The 26,695-nt window shown below is 55.9% G+C and overlaps 1 protein-coding gene across 4 annotated transcripts; it reads left to right on the forward strand.

Annotated features, from left to right (window-relative positions):
* The first annotated feature begins 2,051 nt into the window (after positions 1 to 2,051).
* MAPK8IP1 (mitogen-activated protein kinase 8 interacting protein 1) lies at positions 2,052 to 26,650 on the forward strand. 4 transcript variants are annotated; one of them, XM_033062217.2, is made up of 13 exons: positions 2,052 to 2,184; positions 9,333 to 9,438; positions 16,331 to 16,564; positions 20,041 to 20,145; positions 20,303 to 20,384; positions 20,926 to 21,798; positions 22,385 to 22,460; positions 22,893 to 23,065; positions 23,347 to 23,456; positions 23,584 to 23,703; positions 24,711 to 24,781; positions 25,087 to 25,185; positions 25,624 to 26,650. In XM_033062217.2, exons 1-13 carry the CDS (start codon positions 2,099 to 2,101, stop codon positions 25,694 to 25,696), a joined length of 2,208 nt encoding a protein of 735 aa, XP_032918108.1. In that variant the 5' UTR covers positions 2,052 to 2,098; the 3' UTR covers positions 25,697 to 26,650. The 4 variants fall into 4 exon arrangements, with proteins under 4 accessions (XP_032918108.1, XP_032918109.1, XP_032918104.1 ...); XM_033062213.2 differs by lacking the exon at positions 2,052 to 2,184 and adding an exon at positions 7,168 to 7,356; XM_033062218.2 differs by lacking the exon at positions 20,041 to 20,145 and having other exon boundaries at positions 2,053 to 2,184.
* Positions 26,651 to 26,695: the final 45 nt, after the last annotated feature.

Raw genomic sequence — 26,695 nt, forward strand, 5'->3', positions numbered from 1 at the left:
GTGCTTGAGAAAATTCCCTTTGTCCATGTCTCTTCTGTCTGCACAAGGTAAGAGCTGGAGCAGCTTCAGGAAGGGCTGGCTGAAAGGTCTGGAAATAGAAAACATACCTGGATATGAAGAGATGGAGCTGGAAATGTGGCCATTTGAGGCAGAAGGGGAAAGAGCAGTGAGAAGGATGGCCGATGGAAAGACAGCAGTGTGCTGGGCTGGTATGACAGCTGCATCTGGGTGGAGATCAGGTGGTTCAGCTGGAAGAGAGGAGCAAGAAAATTCTGAGCACATAACCTCTCCTCAGGTTTGCTTTAAGTCTGAGAACAGCTGAAGTGAACCTGACGGTCAGTTAGACAATTTGAAACGGAAAAATCAGCAGATGCCTTGTGAGCAGAAATGGTGGCTAGGACGGAAGTGCAGTCTAATTTGCAGCAGATGTGCGTGCAGTCTCCCAGGGGTCCCATGCTCTACTGTGCATCTAAGGAATAGACTTGACTGACAGTAGTGCAGCTAGAATGCTCAAATTGGGTGTCCTTCCAGGCCAGCCTGAGCCAGGTGGTGACCTGACTAAAGGTCAGGTCACTAAGGGGTGAGATTTTGGTGCTTGGCATCCAAGCAGAGCTGCAGTGGTGGTGATCTAGCAGTATCCTTACCTTCTGCCTCAGGTCAGAGGCCAAATAACAGCCATGCTGCAGAGAAATCACATTTTTGTAGGTGGGGTTTGTGCTTTGAGATGGAGTTACATCAAAGCTCCCACAAAGCTTCCTGAATGAATGCTGGTGAGTTTCTTGGGTCCTGCATGTAATAAAGTTCAGTCTGTCCATCCAAAGGGCAAAGGGGACACTTAGATTGCCCTCAGGAGGCTGTCCCAGGGTTACCTGACCCTTGTCTCCATGCTAGTTCAGGAGTAACATCTCTTTCCAGTTTGTCTGGCAGGAGACCAAGACTCCTGGGAGAGAGCAGGACTGTATGCCTTGGAGGGCTCTGCTTGCTCGTCTCTGGAGGAGCAGCTGACGTCCTGGGTCTTGGCCAAGAACTAATACCATCGACTCAATGGCAGTCGGCTCTGTGGTGTGAGAAACACTGATGGGACTAGATGGATCCTTAATGCTTGAACTGCTAAAGGAGTGCCATTCATGGCATCCAGGATTTTCACAGACAGGGACTGGGACCACAGTGGGCATGCAGGGAACAGGGAAAGTTGTCCTGTTCGGGTACAGAAGTAGCCTTGGTATCTAAAAATACTTGTGCTGTCCACTTCTGTGCACAGCACAACCTGCACAGTTTTCTGAGATAGCCTGCAAAGCATGGGGAGGAGAGCCAGTGGAGAGAAACCTGCTCAGGCCAGTAAGGATGAGTAGCAGCAATGAGTACCCACACAAGGTAAAAGGCTTCTTGGGACATAGCTGGATGCAATAGTGGGTCTGCCCTTTCCGGGGAAAGAACTGAAACCTTGAGATGTATTTTTTCCCTCTTTTGTGCCTGTGGAAGGTGTGTGTACACTGCTTTTTAAACTCCTTTTGCAGTGCTTGCAGCCCTGGTAAGCTTCGACAGGGACGGGGTTTGTGCTGGGGCTGCCAGACCTGTTGCCAGGTGCGGCAAACATGCCACGGGTGCCGAAGCGCAGCGTGGCTGTTCCTGCTGCTCCTGCTGCCTCCAGGCACCTCCCCGCTGCCGAAGCGACCCCTGCAAGCGGCCCTCCCTGTCCAGCCCCTCGCCCTGGGCTGCTGCCTGCCCGCTCGGCCAGCCGGCCCCGCTCCTGGGGTTGTGCTCTTGGCCTGGGGAGACCCCGGCCCTCCCCGCACCTGCCCTTGAGGGTGCAGCTCCAGCTGCGGGCACAGCTGGAGGCCGGTCCAGCTGCGGACACGTCGCCCCGCTGGCGCTCCCCGATGGGGTGCGAGGTGAGCTCCCATCTGTGCCCTGCCTATCCTGCAGCTGCCGCCGGGAGCCGCGGGATGGAGCCTCCGGGCCGCGCCCCCGCTCCCCCCGCCCCGGCGGCAGGTATGTCCCTCCCCGCCGGCACCGCCAGCATCCCCCTCCCTTCATCCCTCCTTCCCTGCCTCCCTCCCTCCCGCCCGCCCTCCGCCTGCATGGAGAGAGCCACAGAATGGCGGAGCGAGAGAAAGGAGCTGCATCCCCGCCCGCCTCCTCACCCTTCCTGGGGCTGCACCTCGCCTCGCCTCCCAATTTCAGGTACCGGCCGCCGTCCCCCCGCGGAACCCTCTCGGGGCTGCCCCTGCCCCCTGCCCGGGGCAGCGCTCCCCATCTGTGCAGCCCCCGCCCGCACCGCCGCGCCGGCCCCTCGCCTCCTCCAGCGCTTCTCCCCCCTCCCCGCGCATCTCCTGGGTCCCCCTCCCCAGCCATCCCTTCTTCCCCCGCCTCCAGCCATCCCTTCTGCCCCCCTTCCCCAGCCATCCCTTGTGCCCCCCTCCAGCCATCTCTTCTGCCCCAGCCACCGCTGAACCTCCACCGCAGACACCGCTCCAGCCCCCCATGTCTGCTTAGCCCGCCCACCCAAGCCCTCACCCCACACATCACCACTGCAGCTTCCCAGCCCCCTGCTCAACCTCATGTCCCCCTCACACCCCACTCCCGCCCCCTTACCTGTCTTATCTCCTCTTCCAACACCTCTTCCTCATGGAAAGAAAAAAGCTTCATCTCTCTCCCCTCCCCAAGGAAAGCCTTTTTCTAGCCCTTTCCTAGAAATCCCAGGTGCTTCTGCTTCCTTCCTGCCCCTGTGAAACAGGAACCCCAAGTGAGAGGTGCCAGAATTGATCCTCTTAGCAATACCAAGTGCTCCCATCGATTTGGGATGCAGGGGGCTGTGTCTCCTCTGAAACCCAATGAGGCTTGTCACAGGGACTTCCGATGGCATGGGCCAGGCCAGGGATGCCTGGGGGTTTTGGATCCTCTGGTGCCTGCTGAAGGTAGCTCTGGGACAGGGATGGGTGGGTAAGGGAGGAGCTCTGCCCCTGCCTGCAGGTGCAGTGTTCACTTGCCATCAGGGGAGGCTCGCTGCTCCTGGCAGCTGTGCCCTCGTCAGCCATTGCTCTCTGCTTGCCTCTGCCACCCAGGGGTGCTGGGGGGGCTGCCTGAGAAGGGGGAATGGTACCAGCTGCTTTGCATGATGAGATTTTGGGTGGGAAGGAGGGGATGGTCCACACTTGGGACCACAGCTAAGATCATGCTCTCCTCTGTCAGGCCCAGCCCCCGAGGCTGGCGAACCCCTGGGTCCCTGTGAGGAAACAGATGGATGCAGTCGAGCAGAGGTGGCGTTCAGGCAATTAATATTTAAAGGGCTCTGCTTGTGGACCCTCTTTGCTGGTGGCTCCGGGTCTTTGGCAGCTGCCTCCTATTGCAGCGCTGCCTGCGAGAGCTGCTGGGAGCTGTTGCAACATGGCTGGTGTACCCTGCAAAGCGAGCGATTGAACGCTGCCTCTGGAATCATCCACCATGGAGAAGGGGCTTGGCCACCGAGCTGGGGGCCGGAGGCTGAGCTGCCGAGCACTGGGCCTACCTCCTGGCACTGTCCTGCATACAGTGGCTGTCCCCTGGGCACCCTCCTGCTCCCCAGCAAACAGCCATGCCTTGGGAGGGAGAGCGAGCTGCTGCTTCTTGCTGTGCCTCAGACCTTTAGAAAAAGAGCCCCGTGAGCTGCCAGCCTGCTCCAGGGAAGAACTGACCGTGTGAAGGAGGCTGTGCAGCTGGGTGGAAAACTGGGGAATCAAGGCAGGAGTGCAAAATCTTCCCTGGTCACCAAGCTCAGGGTGTAAGTGGAAGAAAATGCAATGATGTGTCTGAGCCTGGGGCAGGGTCTGGCAGATCAGAGGCGATGTTGTGGCAGGGAGTGTCGTGTGAGAAGGGAGCCATGCTTGTGAAACACACACAAGCTGGGTTACATGTCACAGCTTGGTTTGTGCATGTCCCAGGTCCTGCACCCCTGCTGCAGGGCTCAGTGAGGGGCTGTCCCCCGCAGATGAGCTGGACCCAGCAGCAATGAGTGCAGTTCAGGGTGAAGGCTCAGACCATGGCTGGCAGTGAGGTGAGCCCTGCCCTCTGCCCCTGTTTGCTGCCTGCAGGATGAGGTGTTTCAGATTTCTGCTTTTTGGTACATGCACCTGCAGTGCCAGCTCTGAGTGGTGACATGCCAGCCCAAGCACTAGGTGATCAGTTGGCTTGAATTGAGAGGGGGCTTGGTCCTGGCCAGCAAGCAGACTGCAGCTCTGAAGGGATCAGGCATAGTGGCCTGGCAGTGATGGTTTGGTGTTGTCTGAGAAGAAGTGGGAGGAAAAGGATGGTGAGGTGATCCCTCCTTTAGCCAGGAGGTCCTCCAGAAGTGTCAACATGACAAGAATAACAGCATTTTAGGAGACAGCAGTAAAAAAGTCATTCTCATCCAGCCTCCCTATTGTCCTTAAGCTTCCCAAAACCTTGCCATGTGGCCTGTGTTCACTGGAGCACCTTTCTCTGGGACACTGTTGCAGTTCCTTGCCCTGCTAAGAAGCTTTGCCAGTGCTTTGTGGCAGGCTTTCCTGTGAGGGGCTCTCTGGTGCCTGTCTGGGTTAGAGGCCCCTCTGCCCAGCATGAGAGGGGCAGGGAGGACTGGCATGACTGGGGTGCAGCTGAATGCAGGGCCATGCAGAGCTCACAGTGTTGCCTGCCCCATTGTCCCCAGGACTGTGGCTCTAGTGTGGCTGGAACCTGGGATGGCGTCACTGACTGATCGCTTCTATCTCCTTCAGCTTTCCCTGATAAAAGTAAAGGGCATCCACCTAGCTACTGGGCAGGAAGGGAAAAGAAATCCTTAGCGGGCTATTTCCATAGGTCAGGAGAGAGGGGAAACCACTCCACTACTCAGGGAACCCTGTCAGAAATCACAGCCCTTTGGGAAGGGAGGAGGTCTCTGGGGGAAGAAGTTCTCTCTGTCTTGTCGGGAAGTTCAAAGACACACCTTCAGGCTGAGGCAAAAATCAGTTCTAGCACTGTGGTTTGTTTTATGTGTCTGTTGTGCTCATCTGGAGCTGTCAGCAAAGCCTGTTTGGAGGCGATGAATGAACTGGGCGTCGGAATGGGACTACCTGTCTTCTTGCGAGGAGAGACGAAAGGGTTGTCTCCTCTGGTGGAGAGAGGCGCCTTCTCATCAGTTCACATAAAGCAGCCTCTGTGGTCATTGAGATGGAAGAAAAAGACAGGGGCCAACCAAATGTAGGTTAGTATTATTTTTTCCACCAGTGCTGGTTACGGGACTATCAGAGTATGGCAAGTTAGCAGACTATCAGAGTGTGGCTCAAGCAGCTGGGCCAGTTGGAGCACCCAACTTCATCATGCCATGCTGCCCTGGCCAAACCCCTGCATGGAAAATCCTCTGCAGTGGCAGTGGGCTGACAGGGAATGGAGTCAGGAGAGGCACAGCAGCCAGGACTGATTATAAGGCTGTTCTTAGGACTGTGATCAAGCTGCACCTGCCATGGGCAGGTAACATCTGCCTCTGTTCATGCACCCACATGTGTACTCTCGCTCACAGTTCCTGGGAATCCCAAGTTCATCAGTTCTCATGCACACAGCAGGGCTGCCCATCTTCAGGTGCCTCTTGGCACATCCTTCTGGAAAGCACTCATAACCTGTAGGGACAGGGTTCTCCCACCCCCACAAATGCAGACAGACTCCCACATATCTGTGATGCCTTGGCCAAGGGAAGTTGGCCAAAATAAACGTGTAGGGCCTGCTCAGACTTTCACTGCCAATGATGGAGCTGAGAGGAGTCAGAGCCGTTTCATTTTGCTGGTATTTTTAGCCTCTTTGAGAAGCAAGAGAGGAAAGAAAGGGTGTTTCCAGCACAGGGAGCAGAGGAAGGTAATGGAGAGCCTTTCTTGTATTTCCTAGGAAGTTCTGGAGCATCCATGTGAGAGGAGCAAAGGGCGCGACTAATATGGAGATAGAGATTTCTTTATTCATTGCATTAATTGAGGTTTCAAGCAGATGAGTGCCTCCAGGCAGACCTGACAGGGAAGATGGAGTGCTGGATGCTGTTCTTGTGGGGTTGAGTGACAATGACCTCAGTATCATGAATGATGTCCACCAGTGGTATGGCACTGGTGGGGAGACAGCTTGCAGCATGTTAGCTCAGCAGGGCAGTCCAGGCCCTGAGCTGGGCTCCTGAGGACATCATACACTTTAATCTGTCTAGGAGCAAAGCTGAGTCCCAAGCAGCTGGTGGGAGATGCACTTGTTATTTGAAGCTCCTGGAGTGGATGTCAGTGAGGGGCAGGAGAGCAGTGCTGTGATGGGTGGCAGTGGAGGTGCCACCCCACTGTCTGTCAGAGTGGGTGCAGCTCGTGGGGAGGGGCATCCCCTGTCCCCACCTCAGAGTCATGGTGGGTGTGCCTCTTCTAGAGCTACTTGGGCCTCACCTTGATGGGGCAAGGAGTGGGTGGGTCTGAGAGGCATGGGGGTGGTGGAGGATTATCTGAGGCCCCTGTGCCTACAGTTTGTCAGCAACACCTGCCAACCTTTCCTGGGAGAGACCCCTATTTCCTTCAGCAGAAGAGGGATGGGGACTGGCAGAGCAGCTCACCAGGTATTTCTCTGGTCCTCAGTGTGGGTTAGAGACTGGGAAAGCCCAGGAATGATCCTGCCTGAGGCAGGAGTGAGTCTGGGGTTAGGTGGGGGCAGACAGGGAAGGGGCAGTGCTGCTAGCTGTCCCTTGTTGAAGGTGCTCCCCTCGGCTCGGAAGTGCAGCTGGCTGTGACACTGTCCCGCTGTGCTGGAAACACACTGGCCTTTGCATCAGTGGGTGGCCTGGCTCCACCTGGTGAGGAGCAGGACAGATGTCCTGTCTGTGTCCCCCTGCTGTGGGGGACAGCAATGCTGCAAGGGCAGGAGGAGGCCAGGTGCTGCGGGTTTCCGTGATGGGGTTAGCACATTCCCTGTGCCCACTGTGGGTGCTGAGGAGCCAAGTGCTGGAGCAAGACCAGGAGCCAGGCTGGCTGGCTGGCAGGCAGAGGCAGTCAGCATCCCCAGCAGAGTGCAGGGACTTGGCGCTGGATCAGCTGGGGAGGTTATTTTTTTTTTTTTTCCCCTCCAGGACAGCTGATTCCATCTATTTTTAATGAGCTTCCCCAGGTTGCGCAGTGAGGATACAGAGCAGCACCAGCAGGCACAGACTGCGACGGGGCAGGAGAGAGGCAGTGGGCACCCAGGGCTCGGCTGTCATCTCCCTCACTCCTCCTTGCAGCAGGTCTGGGGTCCTTTTTGGTGTGGGAGTGTGTCCCCCAGTGAAGGGGGGTCCTCCTCAATGCAGCTGCCCTTGAAAATGGAGTCGAGCACCGAGGAGGAGAGCTGGCTGGAAGACCAGTGGGAGAAATGGTAGGGGACCGGCTGGGGCTAGGGGAGGGGGGACTGTCCTGCGGGCATGCAGGGGAATGAGGGGCAGCCCCTTGCTCCTGGCACATCACCCTCCTCTGTGAGTGATGGCCACAGGACAGGAGCAAACTTGGCGCGCAGTTGAGCCCAAAGTTTTCCTGGCTGCACAGGGAGCTGCGTGGCAGCCAGGCACCAGAGTGGCAGAAGGTGTCTGGACACCTCCTGCTGTGCCCCAGCCCTGCCTGGCGGGGCCAGTGCTGGGGAATCCGCTCAGCATGTCCCCATCCCCGAGAGCATGGACAGGGCTGCTGTCCCCATCCTGGAGTGGGGGGCACTGCTGCCCTGTCAGGCTGCTCCTGCAGAGCCAGGTTTCCTGGCAGCCCCTCGGCAGTGCTGTGCCTCTCACCAGGACCCCGCAGTGCCCACAGCATGGCGGGTGTGGGCCCCCCCCCGAGCATTAGCAGTGGATGATGTCCCACCCTGGTGACCCGTGTAACCAGAGAAGAAATCAATTTGTGCTTTGAAGGCTCATCACGAGCCTCCTGCTCTGCATTCCTCCCTCCCATGGGCAGCTGGAGGAGATAGACAAAGGCGGGTCCAGTCATCCCACCCTGTGTTGAAGGCAGTGTCCTTGCACTCCTGATGTGTCTTGGGGGGCTGCCTCCCTAGGTGTGGTTGTTCCCCAGGAGACCACTACTGGTGGGGTCCTCAGAAACACAGAGGGAGGCTGCTGCTTCCCCGTGGGCTTCTCCCACTCTTTTTCCTCTCCAGGAGCTGGGACAGGGGAGATGTTACCCCTCCATGGCACTGGGTTGGTGCCACTGGAGTGGGGAGCCCCAGGATGTGCAAGCAATGCTTAAAGTGAGAGTGGGAGCTCTGCAGGTCACAAAACACCATTCTCATTCTTTTCTCACTGCACTGCTGGGGGCCAAGCCAGAGAGGGGTGATGGGCTTGGCATAGCCCTTTCACTCAAGTGTCTCCCAGCCAGAGGAGATGGGAGCAAAGGGAAATGGTGGCAAGCAAAGCAAGTGTCCAGTGGCCACTCCAGACAAAACTCAGGGGTGTGAGTAGGTTGGCCAAGGACTTTTGAGTTGGGCTCCTTTATTTACCCCTGTGGTAACGAATAACTGAGAAGAGCGCTGAGGTACCACCATGTTGAAATGTTTTAGTGCTCAGCTCACCACTCCCCCGGGGCTCATCAGCACATTTTCAGCTTCTAAAAGGATCTCTCTTGTTCCGAAGGGGTGTAATGAGTCTGTATGGCTGGGGCTGACAGCCCTAAGGGACCTCTGAGGTCATGCAGGCTGGCTCAGCAGCACCAATGTTCACAGGGATGCCCATAGTCACACCCTGGGGAGTGATTTTGGTGCAGAGGGAAATCGCTACCCTCTCTTACTGCAGGCAGCTGGGTTGGGACATCCCTCCCAGCTGCAGCTTGGGCTGGTTGTGCCATGGATGAGGGGTTTGCTGTGCTTACAAGCTCTGTGGGTCTCAATGTGTCACCTGTCCCAGCAGGTCCATCCTCCAGATGTGCCCTGTCAGGACCCCCAGCCTCTCCACTTCCTGTAACCCTGGCCTTTGCCCTGTTGGGTATCTGTGCCCAGCTGAGACAATCCCAGAGGCTCCCTGGAATGGTGTGAGCAGAACAAACCTCCTGTGATAGGGCTGGCTGTACTGTCTATTCCATGTTGTCTCAACCTGTACGTCCCTGCTGTCTTTGGTCAGGCAGGAACTGTTTTGGGACACCCTCTTCCTGCCTCCTAATAGCCATGGACCATGCCAAGTCCAGCCATTCCATAGGGGACAGACCTATCCCCTCTGGGAAGGAACTGCCTTCCCAGTTTTTCTTCCTAGTAGAGTCTGGGAGAGCCTCTCCCGGGGTATCAGTGCTGCTCCCGGCCCACAGGCACCAGGGCACCCTGCAACCTCCTGTCTGCCTGGGGGCAGTGGGTGACCAGGCCATCTCCGCTCCCTCCAGGCTCACCCATGACATCAGCCTTGAGGAATTTGAGGATGAAGACCTCTCTGAGATCACTGATGAGTGTGGAATCAGCCTGCACTGCAAGGAGAGCCTGGCCACCCGGGTAAGTGTGATGGGGATGGGAATGGGGTAGGGGATGGGCAGAATGTGCCAGTGAGGCTGGCAGGACCACCAGCCCGCATGCCGGACCACCAGATCCCCAGATGAGTGACGCTTTCTCAAGGAGCTCACTGCCATAGCCCCAATCCCCTCTGCTGAGCACCTCTCCTCACTCCAGCACAGTGCAGGTCCTTTCTGAACCAGCCAAACTCAAGGGACAAAAAAAAGCGTCTCAAAGCTGGTGCATTTTTGGTTCCCACTGTGCTATAGGGGTTGGAGTTTGTTCCTCAGGGATGAGCCCAAGGATTTGGGTGCAAATGGGGGCATGTCCCCATTTGAGCAGGATGACCAGCGAGCATCTGGCACCTGACAAGCATTCTCAGGGATCAAGGATATTCAAAAGGTGGCAACAAAGGTCCCAGCTGGGCTGTGCCTCTTGTCACCACAGGCATCCCTGGACTTGGGGATGCAGCTGGCTGGCATGGTGAGAGCCATCCTCTGCTCAGAGAGGTGTTCTCTCTGGCTTGCTAGCTAGCTTCAGCTAGAGCTGTTCACAGGTCCTTAGGAGGCTGAAGACATGGAGGGTCCTGAAACAAGGATGAAGGAAGTAGCTCTGACACCAGCAGGCAGCAGGTGGAATAAAGATGGGAGCTGGGAAACCTGTGCAGGTGCTGCAACTGGGTCTCCCATCCATCCTAGAGAACGCTGTCAAGAACCTGATGGGGTTCGCACCACTGTTTGATCTTCCTTAGAAGGCCATGAGAGCAGAAATGTGGAGATAAATTGATAATTACATTGGATTTGGAAATATGCAGGGTCTTAAAGGAAAAGCCATGGCCTGAGCATTCTCACACCTCTCAAGGAATCACACACACACACACACACAGACCACCTGAGACTTCTAACTGCTGGGAGCACAGTCTCTTTGTAGCAGGCAGCTCCAGTAAGCTGGACCCCTCACTCAAACACACACTCACTCTAAGCTGACTCCTTCTCCTTCAGGCTTGATCCTAGGTTTCCTGTTGCAAAGCCCCAGGGTTAGATTTTATAAAAATAAATAGTTTAATGGTACAGCACCAGGTCAGCTCAAGCTGACTGCCTGTGGAAGAGGACCTTGAACAAAGAAACCCCTGGGCAATTATACCCTTACAACTCATACACTCACCCCTCAGACACTCTCCATGCACCTCTTGGTCCAGTGGTGATTTTTGGTCTGGGGTCTTCTAACATCTTACTGGGTTCTTTCTCTGTGTCTGTGCAGGCAGGCCATACACTGTTCTTATCTTGTGGAGTTACAGCTTCTGCTGACAGCTGGAGTCTCCTTGTCTTCTGGTTTGTACTTCTGGTGCACCTGCTCGCTGGCAGAGCATGGGGAAAAAAAAGTCCTAGGCTGGGGATAAACATTATTCAGCAACAACCACAGCACCGTTAGGGTGTTATCAATGCTCCTCTCATAAGAAAGACAAAACACAGCACTGCACCAGCTACTAGGAAAATCACTAGGAGAATTAGCTCAATTCCAGCGAAAAACATCTCTAGGTGTAAACTCACAGCTTGTGGCCCAAGACTTCAGCAGATCCAGCTACTGACGCTAGGCAATTAAAGCTGAGCAAACCACATACTAGATCACACCATATTATAACTCTGAACCCATTCTAACTCATTCTACTTAAAATCTGTTTATTTAAGCTGAGAACTAATACCTCTCAACACAGAGTTTCTGCACTCTGTCAGTGTGTTTCTTGCTAAAGGATGCAAATGCTGGAGGAGCAGCCAAGTGGTTTGAGAATCATTCTGTCCCTCAGAGGAAATACTTCCTCTGCAAAACTGATAAAGACCCAGCGAGGACAGGAAAGGCACAAGAATTTGTCGCAGATTTAAAATTAGAAAGTGAATTTGTGTCGTTTGGAATCCCTCACTGCAGGCAGGATGGTACAGGCAGACCTCATCCTTGGGAGGTGAAGGTGTCTTGCTGTGCTCCTTGGTCTAATTTGTGACCTTCCCAGCAAAAATTTGTCTGTTCCCTGATATGGGGCTGCTGCTCAATATCTCAGCTCCAGTTGCAGCCTCCTCCTGCTCTAGGATGTTATGGCCAGATTTCCCTGGGACAGTCTGGGCTCGTGGGCTGTGCATGCTGAAGGGAGGAGGGATAATGCTGCAGGGAAAGCCAAGGGCAAACCCAGTGCTGGGCATCCATGAGGGCACAGCCACAGCAAGGGCCTGGCATTGGGAAGATCCTCCTGTCTGCAATAGGTGAGCAGAGATTGTGGGTGTATTGCTGGATTCTTCCCATTGCCCATTCCAGTTCCCCACTGCTGATAACACCACTGGACTCAGAGCAGGATTTTTTTTTTTCTTTACAGATTGACATCCCTTGGCTGAAGTTCAGCAGGGAGGGCAAAGGGCAGGGGAGGACTTGCAGTGCTGCAGCCCTTCCTTGAGGGGGAGGAAAACCAGTCTCTTTTGCCCATTTGAAACAGTTTATTCAAGGGTCTTGCATCCCTGTGCTGTAATACAGAGACCTGATCCTCAGTGGAGGATTTGCTCGGGCTCTGGGAGCAAGCCCCATGCCTTCCCTGGGGACAGCTCTGAGCTGCTTTACACAAATGTCTGGGTGCACTGAGAGTCTGCTGGAGGTGGGAGGGGGATGTGAGGCTGCCGTAGGGGAAGCAGCGAGTTATTCATAAACACAGCAAAGGATGAAGCTTATCATGCTCAGAAAAAAATGCCTGCTAAAAATATGTCCAAATGGTTTATATGGGACACAGAGGATTGCCTGAGGAGCAGAACTGAAAGTGGTGACAACAATGGCTGTGAGAGGGGCTTTTCAATCCCAAATGTTGAAGACGAGGGCCAGGGAGCTTTCCAAGCCAATTGCCATCCAGAGTGTGCTCGGGGCGACAAGGCAGCAGGATGTGTCTGATGGAAGCAGTCAGGCCCAGAGGGAGCAGCGTGGCCGGGTCTGCGTGCAGAGCATGGGGCTGGCAGATCAGTAATGGCCAGCAGTCAGCATCAGCAGCTGATTGCATCGTGTGGGGGAGGCTGGGGCTGCCAGGTCAGGGATGCTGGGACCAGGGCGTGAGGGGGCTGTGCTGATGTCCTGCTCGAGGTGAGCACCACAGAGCAGCCATGGTTAAATGTAGGTTGAAGGGTTGGTCCTGGTCACCCCTGCGGGGCCAGGCAGCTGGTGAAAGCCTGGAAATGGAGCAATGTGAGGTGAAAACTGCTGGTTCACTGGATCACACCAGAGCAGAGAGCAACGGGCAAGGGGGAAACAGGATCTGGGGAGCACCGTGAGACAAGGGGCTGGAATCATTCAGCTGCCCAGTGGGGAGTCTCTGGAGAGGTGCACAGGCACAGTAACCCAACAATGAGCAGGAAAGCACTGACAAGGAGCAAGGGGACAAACCCTGCCCGAGCGCTGCGAAGGTGACTGCTGGATGGGGACAGCTGGTGACCACGGTGAGGTGGGGGGTCTGGGCAGAGCTGGTTGATGACAAAACCCGGTGGCAGAAACAGGCAGCTGGTGCAGAGATCAACACCCAAACAGAGATGGTGTTTGGGGATATCTTTTTGGTCCCAAAAAAACAAAGATGACCTCATTATGGGCTATTTTAGCACTTGTTCAGAAAATAGTGGCTCAGACACGTAGAAACTGGAAGGAGGTGTAGTGTAGACTGATGTTTGTGCAAGAGGGAACTGTCCACTGACAAGGACCACATCTTGTGGTGGGAGACCATGTGCTGAGAATGAGGAATAATACCATGTGTGACTGAAAAGAACCTTAATTTCAACGAGAAGTCCCCAGTGAATGAAAAGAGAAGTAAGATAGGCTGAGGAGAGGGTTCAGAGGAGGAGCAGAGGTGTCTTTGGGGCTGTTGAATGGCAAGGCAGGAGGCCAGCTGGGAAGAAGCAGGGGCCACCGGGGCAAGGGACACAACCTCCACCTTGCCAATGGCAGCACTCAGGTGTGTTGAGAGGGATGGTTGCAACAAAAGCACCAGATTGGGGTTTGCCCTTGTTTTAGTGGCTTGGAAATCCAGGGTGACAAACTCTGGTGGCAGCAAGATGGATCCCAGCAAATAGCCAGGCAGAGGTTAATGAAAGTTTAGTGCCTCATCTATTTTCCAGAAACTGTGGAAAACGGTTAATGCAGGAATGAAAAAGGAAAAAAAATTAAAAAAAGAAATACCTCTCTTGGAAATGCCTAAGAACATGAGAACAAGCTTCCAAAAGGAAAAGAGCCAATGCAGGTGCTGCTGAGCCTTCATGGGTCTGCATTAAAAGGTCTGAAACAGCCATGAAGATTCAGATATGTGGAGGAAAAAACCAGTTTTTTTCAGCATAATAATACTGCAGGGAAGTGCCAGGGGCTTTCTCTTGATGCTCAGTGCCATTGATCCAAGTGTGCTGCTGCTGGCAGCTGCTCCCAGAAGGCCAGCAGGACCCACTGCAAAGAGGGAAACAGCTGCCATCAGCCTCTGATCTGGGGACTGCTGGGGAACTGGATGTGTGGGCTGGGAGCAAAGGATAGGGCAGTAAGGTGGCTCCTTGCTTCATGCAGCTTTTCACAGGCTGTCCCGTGAAGCTGCCTCTGTGATCCATGGCCAGCTGTGGCTGTGCCAGGCTGGGAGCAGAGAGGCTTCTCCTGGTGCTTTGAAGTCAGACAGTGGCAGGGGGAAGGGGCACAGTTGTGCTTTTTGCTCAGCAAGTCCCCCTTGCTTCCCTGTGCTCACAAAATGCTTTTCCCAGACGAAGGTTTTGCCACTCCTTCTCTGACAGAGAAGGCTGTGAGAGTGGGGGAGCAGGGAAGAGACTTGCATAAGTCAAGCAACATCTTGTGTATCACCCAACTCCTCTTGCAAGGGCAATTCATTCCTAAGGAAGCAAGCAGCTTCCTCAGGTGGGCAGCAGCCCCCACTCAGGGGATTCCCCAGCTCAGACCAGTGCTCCAGGAGTGATTCCAATACCTCTCAAATGCAGCAGGGCTCATTCTGCTCCAGCCCACGGAACCATGGATCACAACACTGGGACTGTCAGAGAGAGACCAGTTGCTGGGATGGCACTGTGTAGGTGGGAGGTAGGATCAGCAGGAGCACACCAGCATCACATCTGTCCCAGGGATAGGTCTGTAAGGAAGCACGAGTGTTCCTGTGACTGCACTGGGGATGAGGTGTGCATCTTGTGTTCATCCTGCCGCAAGGTTTGAGTCCTGCTCTCCCACACACCCTAATGTCTCCCACAGGGTGAAGGGACTTTGGGAAGTCACCTCACCACTGCATCTGTGCTGAGACATGACCATGCTCCAGCTGACCTTAGGTGATACTGTTCCTAGAGGGCTCCCGAGGCAGCCTGTTCTGGTGGAACAGTTTCCTTGCAGTTAGAAAGGCTTCCTGATGTCTAGTCCCTGCCCTTGCTTTGCAGATCACTGCAGGTCTCACTCACATGGTAAGGTGATTGATTTCTGTGTGGTTTCAAAATCACTTTGTTGAGCTACAAGCCATAAATAAATACTTGCAGTGGCTGTAGTTTCCTCCTAGCTTTTGAACCTGGAATACTGCACCCCTGCTAGGATGCCCTTTTCTTCAGAGTGACACTGATTTGCTTTTCTGCATCCTTCTGGGACTTTTCCCTCTGAGTTTTCTGAGTGATTGCTACAGGGTTATGGAAGCAGCATCATTAGCAGTCTAGGTTGAATGTCACCAGCCGACTCCAATACACCCACCTTGGCTAGGTATAATCTATTCAGTTGGCATTTCCCTCCAGTTCTTTTCCCTTGGTTTCCTTGTTAAAATCCATGTGATTTGTCACAGACAGAAATGCAGAACTTGTGGCATGAAGGCTAATGCTCAAAACAAGGGACTTAAATGTTTAAAGCCTCAAGAGGACAAGTATCAGTGGCAGTGCTTCTCCAGTTGCTCACCCACTGCAGGACTTCAGCAGGGACACTGGAGGGGAAATTACTCCCAAGAGAGGGTTTGTGCTGTGCCTGCAGCAGGCAGAGCCCTGCCTGTGCTGGCTTTTGTCTGACAGTTCGGTAGCTGGTAGCAACAAGAGCTCCTGGAGTGGCTGCCAGAGCTGCTGGGGCTGTTTCTTCTCTCATGACATTACAGGGAAGGAGGACTCTGACTCCTTTCAGAGGTGTGCAGTGAACATTTCAACCCCACAGAGAGAAAAAGTAGTAGTAGTAGCAGTAGTAGTAGTGCAGTACAGGGTGCCAGTACCCAGCATAGTGGTGGGTTTTCCACCTGTGAGGATGTTCAGGTGTGATGGACAAGACCCCAAACTCCAGGCAGGGGGTGGACCCAGTCTGATCAAACTCATGACATGTTTGTATGAGCCCCAGCTGCCAGGACAGGAAACAAGAAAGAGCACAATCTGCCTTGGAAGGAAGAATCATAGGGCAGCCCAGGCTGGAAAGGACCTCAAAGGATCACCTGGACAAACCTTGTGTGGGAAAGGGAGTCTGGGTGAGACGATCTTGCGCACTCTCTAGTGGTGTCTTGAAAATCTCCAGCGATGAGGACTCTACCATTTCCCTGGGGAGGTTGTTCTGCAGAATGGTTGTTCTCACTGTAAAAAATGTCCTTGTTATGTCGAGATGAAACCTGGGTGTGCACGTTTGTGTAATTCGTAGTGAATGTGACGGCTGCATGTACCTGCAGACAGACACCTGCCGGGGATAAGGTGCCCCATCACGAAGGGAGGAAGGATGCTGCCCACACCTGCCTGGGGAGGCGGGGAGGGGGGCGCGGGGCTCCCTGGCTCGGCAATAACATCGCTGCCCCTTTAAAAGGCAGCGGCCGCGGGTGCCGATGCGGCGGCCCCGGCCCCCCTGCCCGGCCCCGGCCGTCCCGCCCGCCCGGTGGCCTGATCGCGGGCACTAATCCCGGCAGGGCCATGTGAGCCGGGCGGGCGGCGCGGCCCGGGCGGCGGGCGGCGGCGAGGCCAGCCGGCTGCAGGCCGAGATGCTCCAGCTCGACCTCATCGACGCGGCGGGGGACACGCCGGCCGAGGAGCAGACGGCGCCCGAGCCGCTGCAGAAAGAGCCCCCCGCCGGGACCACCGAAGTCTACAGGCCGAAGCGACCCACAACCCTCAACCTCTTCCCGCAGGTGCCTCGCAGCCAGGTGAGCCGGGATGGGGAGCTCGGGGCCATCGGGTGGTGCGGAGGAGGAAGGATGCTCCCGGCAGGCGGGATCGCCTTTTGTCTCGGGCGGATGGATGGAGGGAATGGAAGGGGGTGGTGGGGCTCGGCTGGAGATGGGAATAGAAGGGGCTAGTGGGGCTCGGCTGGAGGGAGGGAGTAGAAGGGGATGGTGGGGCTCGGCTGGAGGGAGGGAATAGAAGAGGAAGGTGAGGTTCGGCTCCGCTGCAGCGATGCTCGGCGGGGCAGCCGCCCCCGCCATCCAGGGGTCTCTTCTCACCGCCGCTCGCGTCCCCGAGCCGGAGGGAGCGATCTGCGGGCCGGGAGTCCCCCGGTGCCGGGAACCTGAGCACGCCGTGCCGGGCCGCCCCTGCGCACCGCCGAGCATCGCAGCACTGCGCTCGGTGGGGGCTCTTTGAGAGCGCTTAGGCACCGGGTGGGTCCTTCTTTCATCTCTGCTGCCGAGATGGAGAGGGAGCACGCCAGGAATCGTGTCGGGACTGGGATGTGCCCCAGCAGGGTCCGGGTGGCCTGGCAGAGAGCCGTGCGGCAGGGGCAGGGTGGGAGCTGCGAAGGGCTCCCGTGGGATGGGGAGCAAACGAGGCGTGGATACCGAACGCGTGAATGAGCCATCGCGGGACGGGGCACCGCACCACGGGCTGGCCCAGGCACCAAGAGCTGGCTGGGTTCCAGCTGCCCCGGGTTGGGGCAGCATCAGCTCTAGGGCAGGTTGGTGACACCGGGTGTCCCATGCCCGGCAGTGGGGACCTGGTGGCCTCAGCTCCTGAGCGGCACTGCCTGGCAAGAAAAGCATAAATGTCAGAACCCCGTACAAAATCTGAGATAGAAAAGCAACGCCCAAAATGGTGGCCAGGAGGACAAGGGGGTTCTGTTGTCTTGCTCACGCTCAGATTTTGTGAAGATTTTGTACGGTTTTAGCCAAGACTGCCTGCCCCACACAGCCATGGTGTTACTGTCACCCGTGGGGTGGATGATGTTTAGGTGCCCTGCCTGCTGATCTCCCAGGCAGCGGCTGGAGTCCCTTTGCTCTGTCGTTTCTGCAAACTTCACAAACCCACGCAAAGCGCACGACGTGCAGGGCTATTTTTGCCACCCTCCTCCATTCAGCTCTGCCTTCTGCCAAGTAGGAGGATTTTCGTCGCGGTGACGTTCAGCTGAGGAGCATGAAGAGAGAGGCAGGTGTCCCCGTGGGTGACAGATGGGGAGTAGTCGGAGCTGGGTGTCACCAGCCCAGCACCGGCAGCTGATGCCAGCTCTCTGCCTGAGGCCATGGGTGGGAGGAGGAGGAGGAAGGCACAGAGCCAAGGATAGGCGCCCGCAGGCAGCTGGCACCAGGGACAAAGGCAGCAGGGCTGGGGAGGCGGGGGTAGCTCCACTGAGCATAATGGACAAGGGGACAGCAGCAGCCTTGTCCCATTCTGTGCAGGGACCCCGAGGAGCAAGCGATATGTGGCAGCCACAGCCAGCTGGGGGAGGTGGGGAACAGCAGGGCCCTCTCGCAGACACTCGGTCCCAACCAGTGTCCGGGGGTGGGAGCAGGTGTCTGGAGAGGGATGGGGGGAGTTGCAAAGATGGTAGTCTGGGGAGGTGAAACTGATGGTCCCTTTGCAAAGAGGTGGTGGAGCTCACTGGGAGGTGTGGGCTCAGCTGAGCTGAGGACATGGGGAATGGGAGAGGGGACTTTGCTAGCGCTGGCAATGGGAGCCCGGAGCCAGTGGGGATGGTGGCACAGGACTGCAGCATGGCTGGCCAGGTAGGATAGTGCTGTTGGTAGGATATATATGAGAGGCTAGCTGTAAGGTGCTTGGGGTTCCTGTTCTGGATGCCTACCTCCAACCAGAGGCATTTTCTCCCCATCTACATGTGGTGCCCTGAGGAGAGGACAGGGTGCAGGGCATCCCCTTGGGGACCAGCCCAAAATCTGTCTTCACTTATGTGAGACAGTGCATCCCCTTGACCTGCCCAGCTCCCTTCTCCTACAAGTAGTCAGAAGAGGGACCATGGCCGAGCATCCTCTTTTGAATGTCCAGTTAGGGCACTAGGCACTGTGCCAGACAGGGTATTCACAAAGCAAGGCATCATCCCACCCTCTGCTCTTGTGGGACCACGATCCCGCCTGGTGACATCTCAGTTGCTGCTGGGCACTCTATGATCATCATCCCAGGCAGGTGGCCTGGAAATGGTGAGAGGAACATTCCCAGCTTCCCAGAGGGCAAGAAACAGCTGTTGTGACTGGCTAGGTTCATCCTCTAATTAATGCCTCTCCACCGTGGCGGGGCATTACAGGGGCTCTGGCCCTGTGGGGATGGGTGGGCTCAGTGGGCTGTGCCTGCTGCATTGCTGCCTCCTGTGCCAGCCCAGGCAGCCGGGCTGGCTTGTGTGTGCTGGCCCCGTGGCACTCTGCATGCAGAGACCATCGCTGTGACAGCTTGGCTGGCCTACATCCTGGCCCATCATGTCCCTGGGAAAGGCTAGCAGGGACGTGCTGTTATTTGCCTTGGCACAGGAGGGACTCATGGAGGCCATGGTGGGAGGTTGCCAAAGCTCTGTGAAGGCGGTCTCTCCCTCCCCACACGGAGGAAGGGAACTGGCAGGCGTGGTTCAGCAGTGTGTGACATGATGGAATTTTGGGGCAAAAGCTTCCTTCAGGTTGGTGGGGAAGCAAAGTAAGGACAGGGTGACTCCTGTGCTGCTGGGAACAGCTGTGGGTTGGTGATAAGGCCGTGAGAAAATCCAGGGAGTCCCAGCGGGGCTTTGGTACTTAAGCAAAAACTAACAGTGGAAAATGCCACTGCTGCAGCTGGGGCAGAAACACTCAGTGCTCTGTAGGAGGGGCTGGGAGCGTGCAGCCAGGGAGAACCTGGGGATGGAGGAGTGGATGAGGGCTGGCATTGCACCAGGCAGGATGTCACACTCCTGTGGAGGCAGGCAAGGAGGATTTGTCCCCCATCTACAGGGGAGTCCTCATTAGAGGGGACTTGGTGCCCTTTGGTCCCTGGGTCTTGCAGCGAGGCTGAGCATGTGTTCCCTTGTGCACATGCATGGCCAGCTACCCTGGGCTGGGCAGGCAGGGCACAGCACCCACAGGAACTTGCCCAAGCACAGGGAGCATGGATGGCCTGTTCCTGCCTCTCCTCTCCAGCTGCTCAGGATTGACATGTGCTAGTGAACTGTATATGTGTGTGTGTGTGTGTATAGATTTGTATATATACACACTGTCTGTGAATGCCCCTGTATGCACCCAATGCGGATGTATCCAGGGGCAGGTATTAGTCCATCCGGCTCAGCTTACAGCTGGGCAGCAGCACAACACCTGGTCCTTGGGATTTCCCCCATTTCATTAAGCTGGGTGGTTTGAAGGTAGGCAGGGCTGGCAGGATGGGAGCGATGCATGTAGGCAGGCTCAGGTCTTGAATTTTTTGTCTTGGGACTGTCCAGCTATGGGCTTCTGCAGCCGAGTTTCCCCCGGTGGATGAATGCAACCCAGCTGGCTCCTTGCCCATCCTGTTGAGCCATCATGCCAGCTCTTGCAGCAGCAGCATGGTGAGATGTGGGGCTGGTGGGGGGGGTCTCCTTGAGCATCACGTGCCCCAGCATGCCCAGCTGAGCGGGGTGCTGTGGACCCAGGGAGGAATGGGTGCTGCCATGCCACATGCTGTTTACTGTTTGGGCTATAAGGCGGCTTTGTTCTTCTCCTCAGGACACTCTGAATAACAACTCTCTGGGGAAAAAGCACAGTTGGCAGGAGCGGGTGTCCCGGTCGTCGTCCCCTCTGAAAACGGGTGAGTTCTCAGGCTTTTGGCCACGGTCAGCTCCTTGCACACTTTCTTGGTGTTCAGGAGCCTGAGACAAGTGGTGCTGGAGCAGGAGGTTTGGGAAAACATACCACATAGATGCAGGGTGCATGTCTGTCTTGCTCTCTACAATTACCTGAAAGGAGATTGTTAGTGAACTGGGAGTTGCTCTCTTCTCCCAAGTAGCAAGCAGTAGGACAAGAGGAAATAGCTTCAAGTTGCACCAGGGAAGGTCTAGATTGGGTATTAGAAAAAAATTCTTCATTTAAATGTTGATGAAGCGTTGGAATGGGAAGTGCTGGAATCACTGTCCCTGGAAGCGTTCAAAATTGTGTAGATGTGGTGCTTGGAGACATGGTTTAGTGGTAGACTTGACAGTGTTGATGGTTGGACTTGGGAATCTTAGAGGTCTTTTCCAACTTGAATGATTCTATGATTCTGTGAGTGTGGGTGGCACCCCTGGACACCTTCCCTGTGAGGGAGCATCCCCCTCTGTGTGGCTGTCTATGCTGCTCTCCTTTCCCTACAGGTGAGCAGACCCCTCCCCATGACCACGTTTGCCTGAGTGATGAGGTCAATCACCAAAACAGCACAACCTCCACCAAAGACCGGGGCACATCCACGGAGAGCCCATGCCGGCGCACAGCAGCCACACAGATGGCCCCAGCCTGTGTTGCCTCGTCCCGGCCGCCCGAGAAGCACCAGGCCACCAGCCGGGCCCCACCACATGGTGCCAGCGTCGTGGTGGTGACGAGGGGCCCCGAGGCCCACCGGGACCGCATCCGCTACCAGACGGATGTGAGGCTGGAGGCCACCGAGGAGATCTACCTGACGCCCGTGCAGAAGAACTCGGACCCCCTGGAGACTGACAAGCCGTTCCTGTCTCAGTCCAGTGAGAACCGCATGTCCATCAGCTCTGACATTGACACCTCTGGCTACTCAGCCCTGGCAGGGAAAACCAACCCCTCCATCAGCGAGGAGGATGAGGTGCTGGACTACATGTCCTCCCCTGACAAGACAAACCTGCCCAGGGCCTCCTGTGGTGGTGGGAGTGGTGGCTCCCGGCCAGGGCACAACCTTCAGAGAGCCTCTGTGAGTTCGGACACCAGTGCCCTCTCCTATGACTCTGTCAAATACACACTGGTGGTGGATGAGAACGTGCAGCTGGAGCTGGTCAGCCTCAAGCAATGCTACTCGGGCTACAGTGACGAGAGTGACTCGGCCACAGTCTACGACAATTGCATCTCTTCACCCTATGAGTCGGCCATTGGCGAGGAGTATGAGGAGGATGCGCTGAAGCGTGACTCAGTCTGCCTCTCCGAGGATTCCACCCCTGAGGCAGACATCCACTTCTCCAAGAAGTTCCTCAATGTCTTCATGAGTGGTCGGGCACGCTCCTCCAGTGAGTGCTGGGTGCTGGGAGGAGCTGGGCTGGTGGCTGCATGCCTGGGCAGCCCTGCCTGTCCCTGGTGCATGCTCAGGAGATAGGAAGCCACCAACAGAAATGAGCCCCAGTTCTGCTTGCTGCAGCCTGTGGCTTTGTCCCTGATGGTCCAGGAGGCATGGTGGACCTTGGAAAAACTGCCCAAGTGTCAGGTTTGAGGCTGCATTGAGGCTTGCCCAAGGTATGGCAATGCGGAAGGGGAGGCTGAGTGAGCTCACAGAGAGTCATCATATTCCTGGCATGCCACACTCCTCTCCAAGGCCAGAAGAGCACTGGTGGCGTGCTCCAGCAGGCAGGGTTTCCCATGGTGTGGCTGGTCCCATGTAGGTGTCAGAGCTGTTTTTGGTGGTGCAGGGAGGTCTTGTTCCCAGCAGGGACTGATGGGCAGCTCCAGCTGTGCCTCTGCCTCCTGTGGCATCACATGGCTTTGTCTTGGATGAGCCATCCTGCAGGAGCCTCAGCAGACAGCCTGGCCCATGTCCTTCTCTTTGCTGTGATGTTGATCCCTCAGTGCTGACATGTCCTCCTCTGCCTTTGTCCCCAGGTGCTGAGTCCTTTGGGCTGTTCTCCTGCATGATCAACGGGGAGGAGCAGGAGCAGACTCACCGTGCTGTCTTTAGGTGAGCTTGCAGGCACAGGCAGTATCCCCAGCCTCTATCAGGGGAAAGCTGGTGCTGCACTCCCACCAAGGTGGGGCTAGCACAGACTCCAGTGCTTCTGGTGTGGGAAGCCCTGGGGAGCAAACCAGTGCCTGTAGCTCATGCCCTGCCCAGGAGCAACATTTACCCAGGCTGCTGCATGGGCAAAACCTCCAAGGCCAGTCAGGGCCTCTGAGGAGCAGCTTGGGTGATGCAGTAGGGGATACCCTTGCATTAGGTGCCAGCATGCTGCTGCCTGTTGAGCCCAAACCTCCTCCAGTGCTTTATTTAGTGTGTCAGGTCCCCATGGCTACCAGGGCACTGCTTGGGTTGGTGGTGGGTAGCCCAGCAGTGTGCCAGTGAGAAGGCCACCAGCACTGCTAGCCAGCCAGCTGCTAGTGCCTCTCTGCCCAGGTTTGTGCCTCGCCACGCGGACGAGCTGGAGCTGGAGGTGGATGATCCTTTGCTGGTGGAGGTGCAGGCAGAAGATTATTGGTATGAGGCTTACAACATGCGCACAGGAGATCGGGGCATCTTTCCTGCCTACTATGCTATTGAAGTCACCAAGGACTCAGACCATGTAACAGGTACCAAGCCTCTGTGTGCAGCCTGCTCATGTCCCCAGCTTGTACCACATCCTCCCTGCTGAGCAGTCTGGTGCTGAGCAGGGGGCTGAGGGGAGGACCAGGACTGGGCGTCCAGCAGGGAACAATGAGCAGATTCTGCTGTGATGCTGGGAGTTGGTAGCTGGTGTTGAGGGAAGCTTTTCCTGGGCAGAAAGGGTTGTAAGATGGAGAAGGGAGGTGGGACTCAGTCCACATATCTGGCCACTGGAGATGACCCCTGCCATGTGCTCTCTCTCTTCCAGCTCTAGCCAAGAGCAGTGACTGGGTGGACCAGTTTCGGGTGAAGTTCCTTGGCTCTGTGCAGGTTCCCTACCACAAGGGCAATGATGTGCTCTGTGCGGCCATGCAGAAGGTAGTGTCCCACTCCATCCCTGGGAGCAGGAGTGCCTGCTCCTTCTGGCAGCAGGGCAGATCCTCAGTGGGGAATCGTCATCACTGCTCATGAGTCCCATGGCTTTGTCTCTCTCTCTGTCCTGCAGATTGCCACCACGCGCCGCCTCACTGTGCACTTTAACCCACCCTCCAGCTGCGTCCTGGAGATCAGTGTGCGCGGGGTCAAGATTGCTGTGAAGGCTGACGACTCCAAGGAGCACAGCAAGGTAGTGCCCCGCTCCCTGCTCACATCATCCCTTCTCTGATTGCTGCTCTGAACTGGCTCATGCCCTCTGTGCTACAGGCCATGATTGCATATGAAAATTAAGGCTCTCCACCTCACATCTGAGTGAGAAACACCATCATCAGAGTTTTAGGTCCACCATCAAGGTCTCCCATGCCTCACAGGGTCCCAGCTCTGATGCTGTCACAGCTGCCAGGCACGTCACTGTGCTGGGATTCTGTAGCCTTAGTTGTAGTCGGTAATCTGTCAGCTGCTTCTAAACCTGCTACTATTTTGAGTGGTGTCCTCCAGATCTGCCCTGTAATCTCTTTATCTGGCGAGGCAGGCTGCTGATTAGCATTCTGCATAAGTAGCCTAGTAAAGCAGGTTGGGATGCTGAGCAGAGGCAAGTGAGGGCTTTGCAGCAAGCTGTTGGGAAACCTCGCTTCCAGCTGGGGGATAGGAGTAGCTCACGGCTCTGGCTGCTGTGAGAGAGCTGGGCTGAGGTTTCTACAAATCTTGCCTGTATCTAGAGGATGCCATCAACTTAGTTGCACTTAAGACTTGTATAAATAAGTTTTCATTTCTAGCTGGTACTCTTTGACACCCAGGCTTGAATGACTTGTTTATTTCTAAGTTATCCACTGACCTTCTATTTGCTGGTGTTTCTGAGAGCCTTTTTAGTGAAGGAGAGCTGTGTCTGCTGGTGAACAGCAGCACTGACTCTAGCCTGAGTGCAGTCTGACTCAGGGCCTCCAGGGAAATCCTGCAGGAGCTACTGGCGGTAAAGTCAGCTGGGGTGAGAGCCAGCTGGGCTGCCTGGAAAAGCTCCCTTTGTTCAGGTGCTTGGAGCAATCCTGAAACTGCTGCTGATAGCAGCCCAGGATTAGGCTCCAGTTAATTTCACTCCTCAGTCTCCAAGTGCATATTTCCAGTGGCCAGAGACCAGCTGCCCTGCAGAGGGGGGGGAGAAAAGCTCTGATGGTTCCCCTTTCTCTCTCTCTCTCCCAGGTAAACAAGTGTAGCCATTTTTTCCAGCTGAAGAACATTTCCTTTTGTGGGTACCATCCAAAGAACAACAAGTGAGTAGCAAGGTGTAGTGCAGCTCTCAACACTCAGCAGCAAGGCTTTGCTGCCTTCCTGCTCCCTGGGGGTAGGAAGGAAAGATGAGGTTTCCTCAAAGCCCCAGTTTGGAGGGCTTCTCTTTCCTTGTGTACCAGTGCTGCAGCTCTGGACTTGGACTGTGGCATGACCCTGGGGTGGCCACCAGGATTTATCAGGGGGGTTTCAGGTCCCAAATCCCTGTGCTTAAGAGTTGTATACACCTCAGAGATGCTGGAGTACCTGTGCCTGCTGGTCTAGTCACATCCACTTTTTTTGCCCTCAGATATTTTGGGTTCATCACCAAGCACCCTGCTGACCACAGATTTGCCTGTCATGTCTTCGTCTCGGAGGAATCCACGAAGCCACTGGCGGAGTCTGTAGGGTGAGTCCTGGCTGGGCAGGGAAGGCTGGCTCATAAAGGACAGGAGGAACAAGACAGCCAGGCTGAATCCTGCCATCTCCCCCTGTATGTGGGGCTTGGACCTGGCCCCAGGCTGGCACCTCTCCTTTCAGTGAGATGCTTAGCATGAGAGCCAGGGCTGACAGGGCTATGAGCATCATATTCCTGACAGTACTGGAACAAATCCCAGTGCAAAGCTATGCGGGCAGATGGCTGAAAGTCATGGACTGTGCAGGGAACCAGAGCAAGGATGGAGACCCTGTGGCTCTGATGGCAGCTCTGGGGCTAATGCAGAAGAGGTCAGGGGCTGGGGGTGTCAAACAGGCCCCAGGGTAAGAGTGGGGGTCAGGATGGAAACAAGGATCTATAATTTCCTTGTGGAGAGGCTGCTGCTAAGCTTTGCCTGGTGCTATGTTGCAGGAGGGCTTTCCAGCAATTCTACAAGGAGTATGTGGAGTACACATGCCCCACAGAGGACATCTACCTGGAGTAGGGGCTGGCACAGGCACCTCCTGCACAGCCAGGGCTGCAGTCTCGCCCCTTCCCCGTGTCGTGCATGGACAAGAGCTGCTTTGAGCCTGGAGGAGGAGCGGGCCCAGGGCAGGGCTCCCCGGGGCACAGAGCGCCACCTCTTTTTGTGACTCCCCTTCCTCGGGCTGGGGGGACGGGAGGGGGGAGGGCTGGACAAATTGTGTTTATTGTACAAAATACTCTTAGTTTATTCTATTGGAGAAGCACCTTCTGGGTGCCCTGCTTGTGAGCAGTTGGTGGGGGGGGACAGTAGCGTGCTCGTGCCCTTTCCAGCTGCAGGCTGGGGTGACAGCATCTCCTCCTTGTGACCATGGCACAGCTTCCTGTCACATCCATCTGGGGTGACTTTTAATTGCAGTGGCAGAGTCAGTCTCTTGCAGTATGATGATACAGCAGCTACATAAAACAAGACCCACATGCTGTCTCCTGCCTGGGAGATGGGATCACCTCCCTGCCAGGGCCTAGGGGAGATGGCTGCTGGGCAGGGGTGGCAGAAGAAGCCCCAGTATCTCCTCTGCCAGAGCCAGAAAGAGATGAGACAGTTGTTCCCTGCCTCTGTCCCCATCCCCACCCCTTCCGTCTTGTATCCATGCCCTGGGGAGAGAGAAAAATTCCCCACATACTCCCAGCAGTAACTATACCTTCGGGAGGGAAGCCTTTTTCTGCCCCTTTCCCCTCTCCCCTAAGCTGCAGGTGGCAGAGGCAGGGCAGGGGCCCCCCAGCTCCGTGGAGCTCAGCCCCTGCACAAAGCTGGGTGTCTGCCCAAAGTGGGACAGGGAAGGGCTAAAGGCTGCAGGGAGCCATGCGAAACACCAGGGAGGTAGAAGAGCTCTCCCGGTCCCTGCAGCCAGTGATCTCTGTGCTTCAGCTGGATCTGCTGTGATGGCAACAACTATTAAATATGATGGTTCATGGAGCAGAGCTATTGTGCTGTTTGTTTCCCACTACAAGGGGTTTGGGC

This window comes from Catharus ustulatus, chromosome 6 (genome assembly GCF_009819885.2).
Source record: "Catharus ustulatus isolate bCatUst1 chromosome 6, bCatUst1.pri.v2, whole genome shotgun sequence".
In the NCBI taxonomy this organism is placed as follows: domain Eukaryota; kingdom Metazoa; phylum Chordata; class Aves; order Passeriformes; family Turdidae; genus Catharus; species Catharus ustulatus.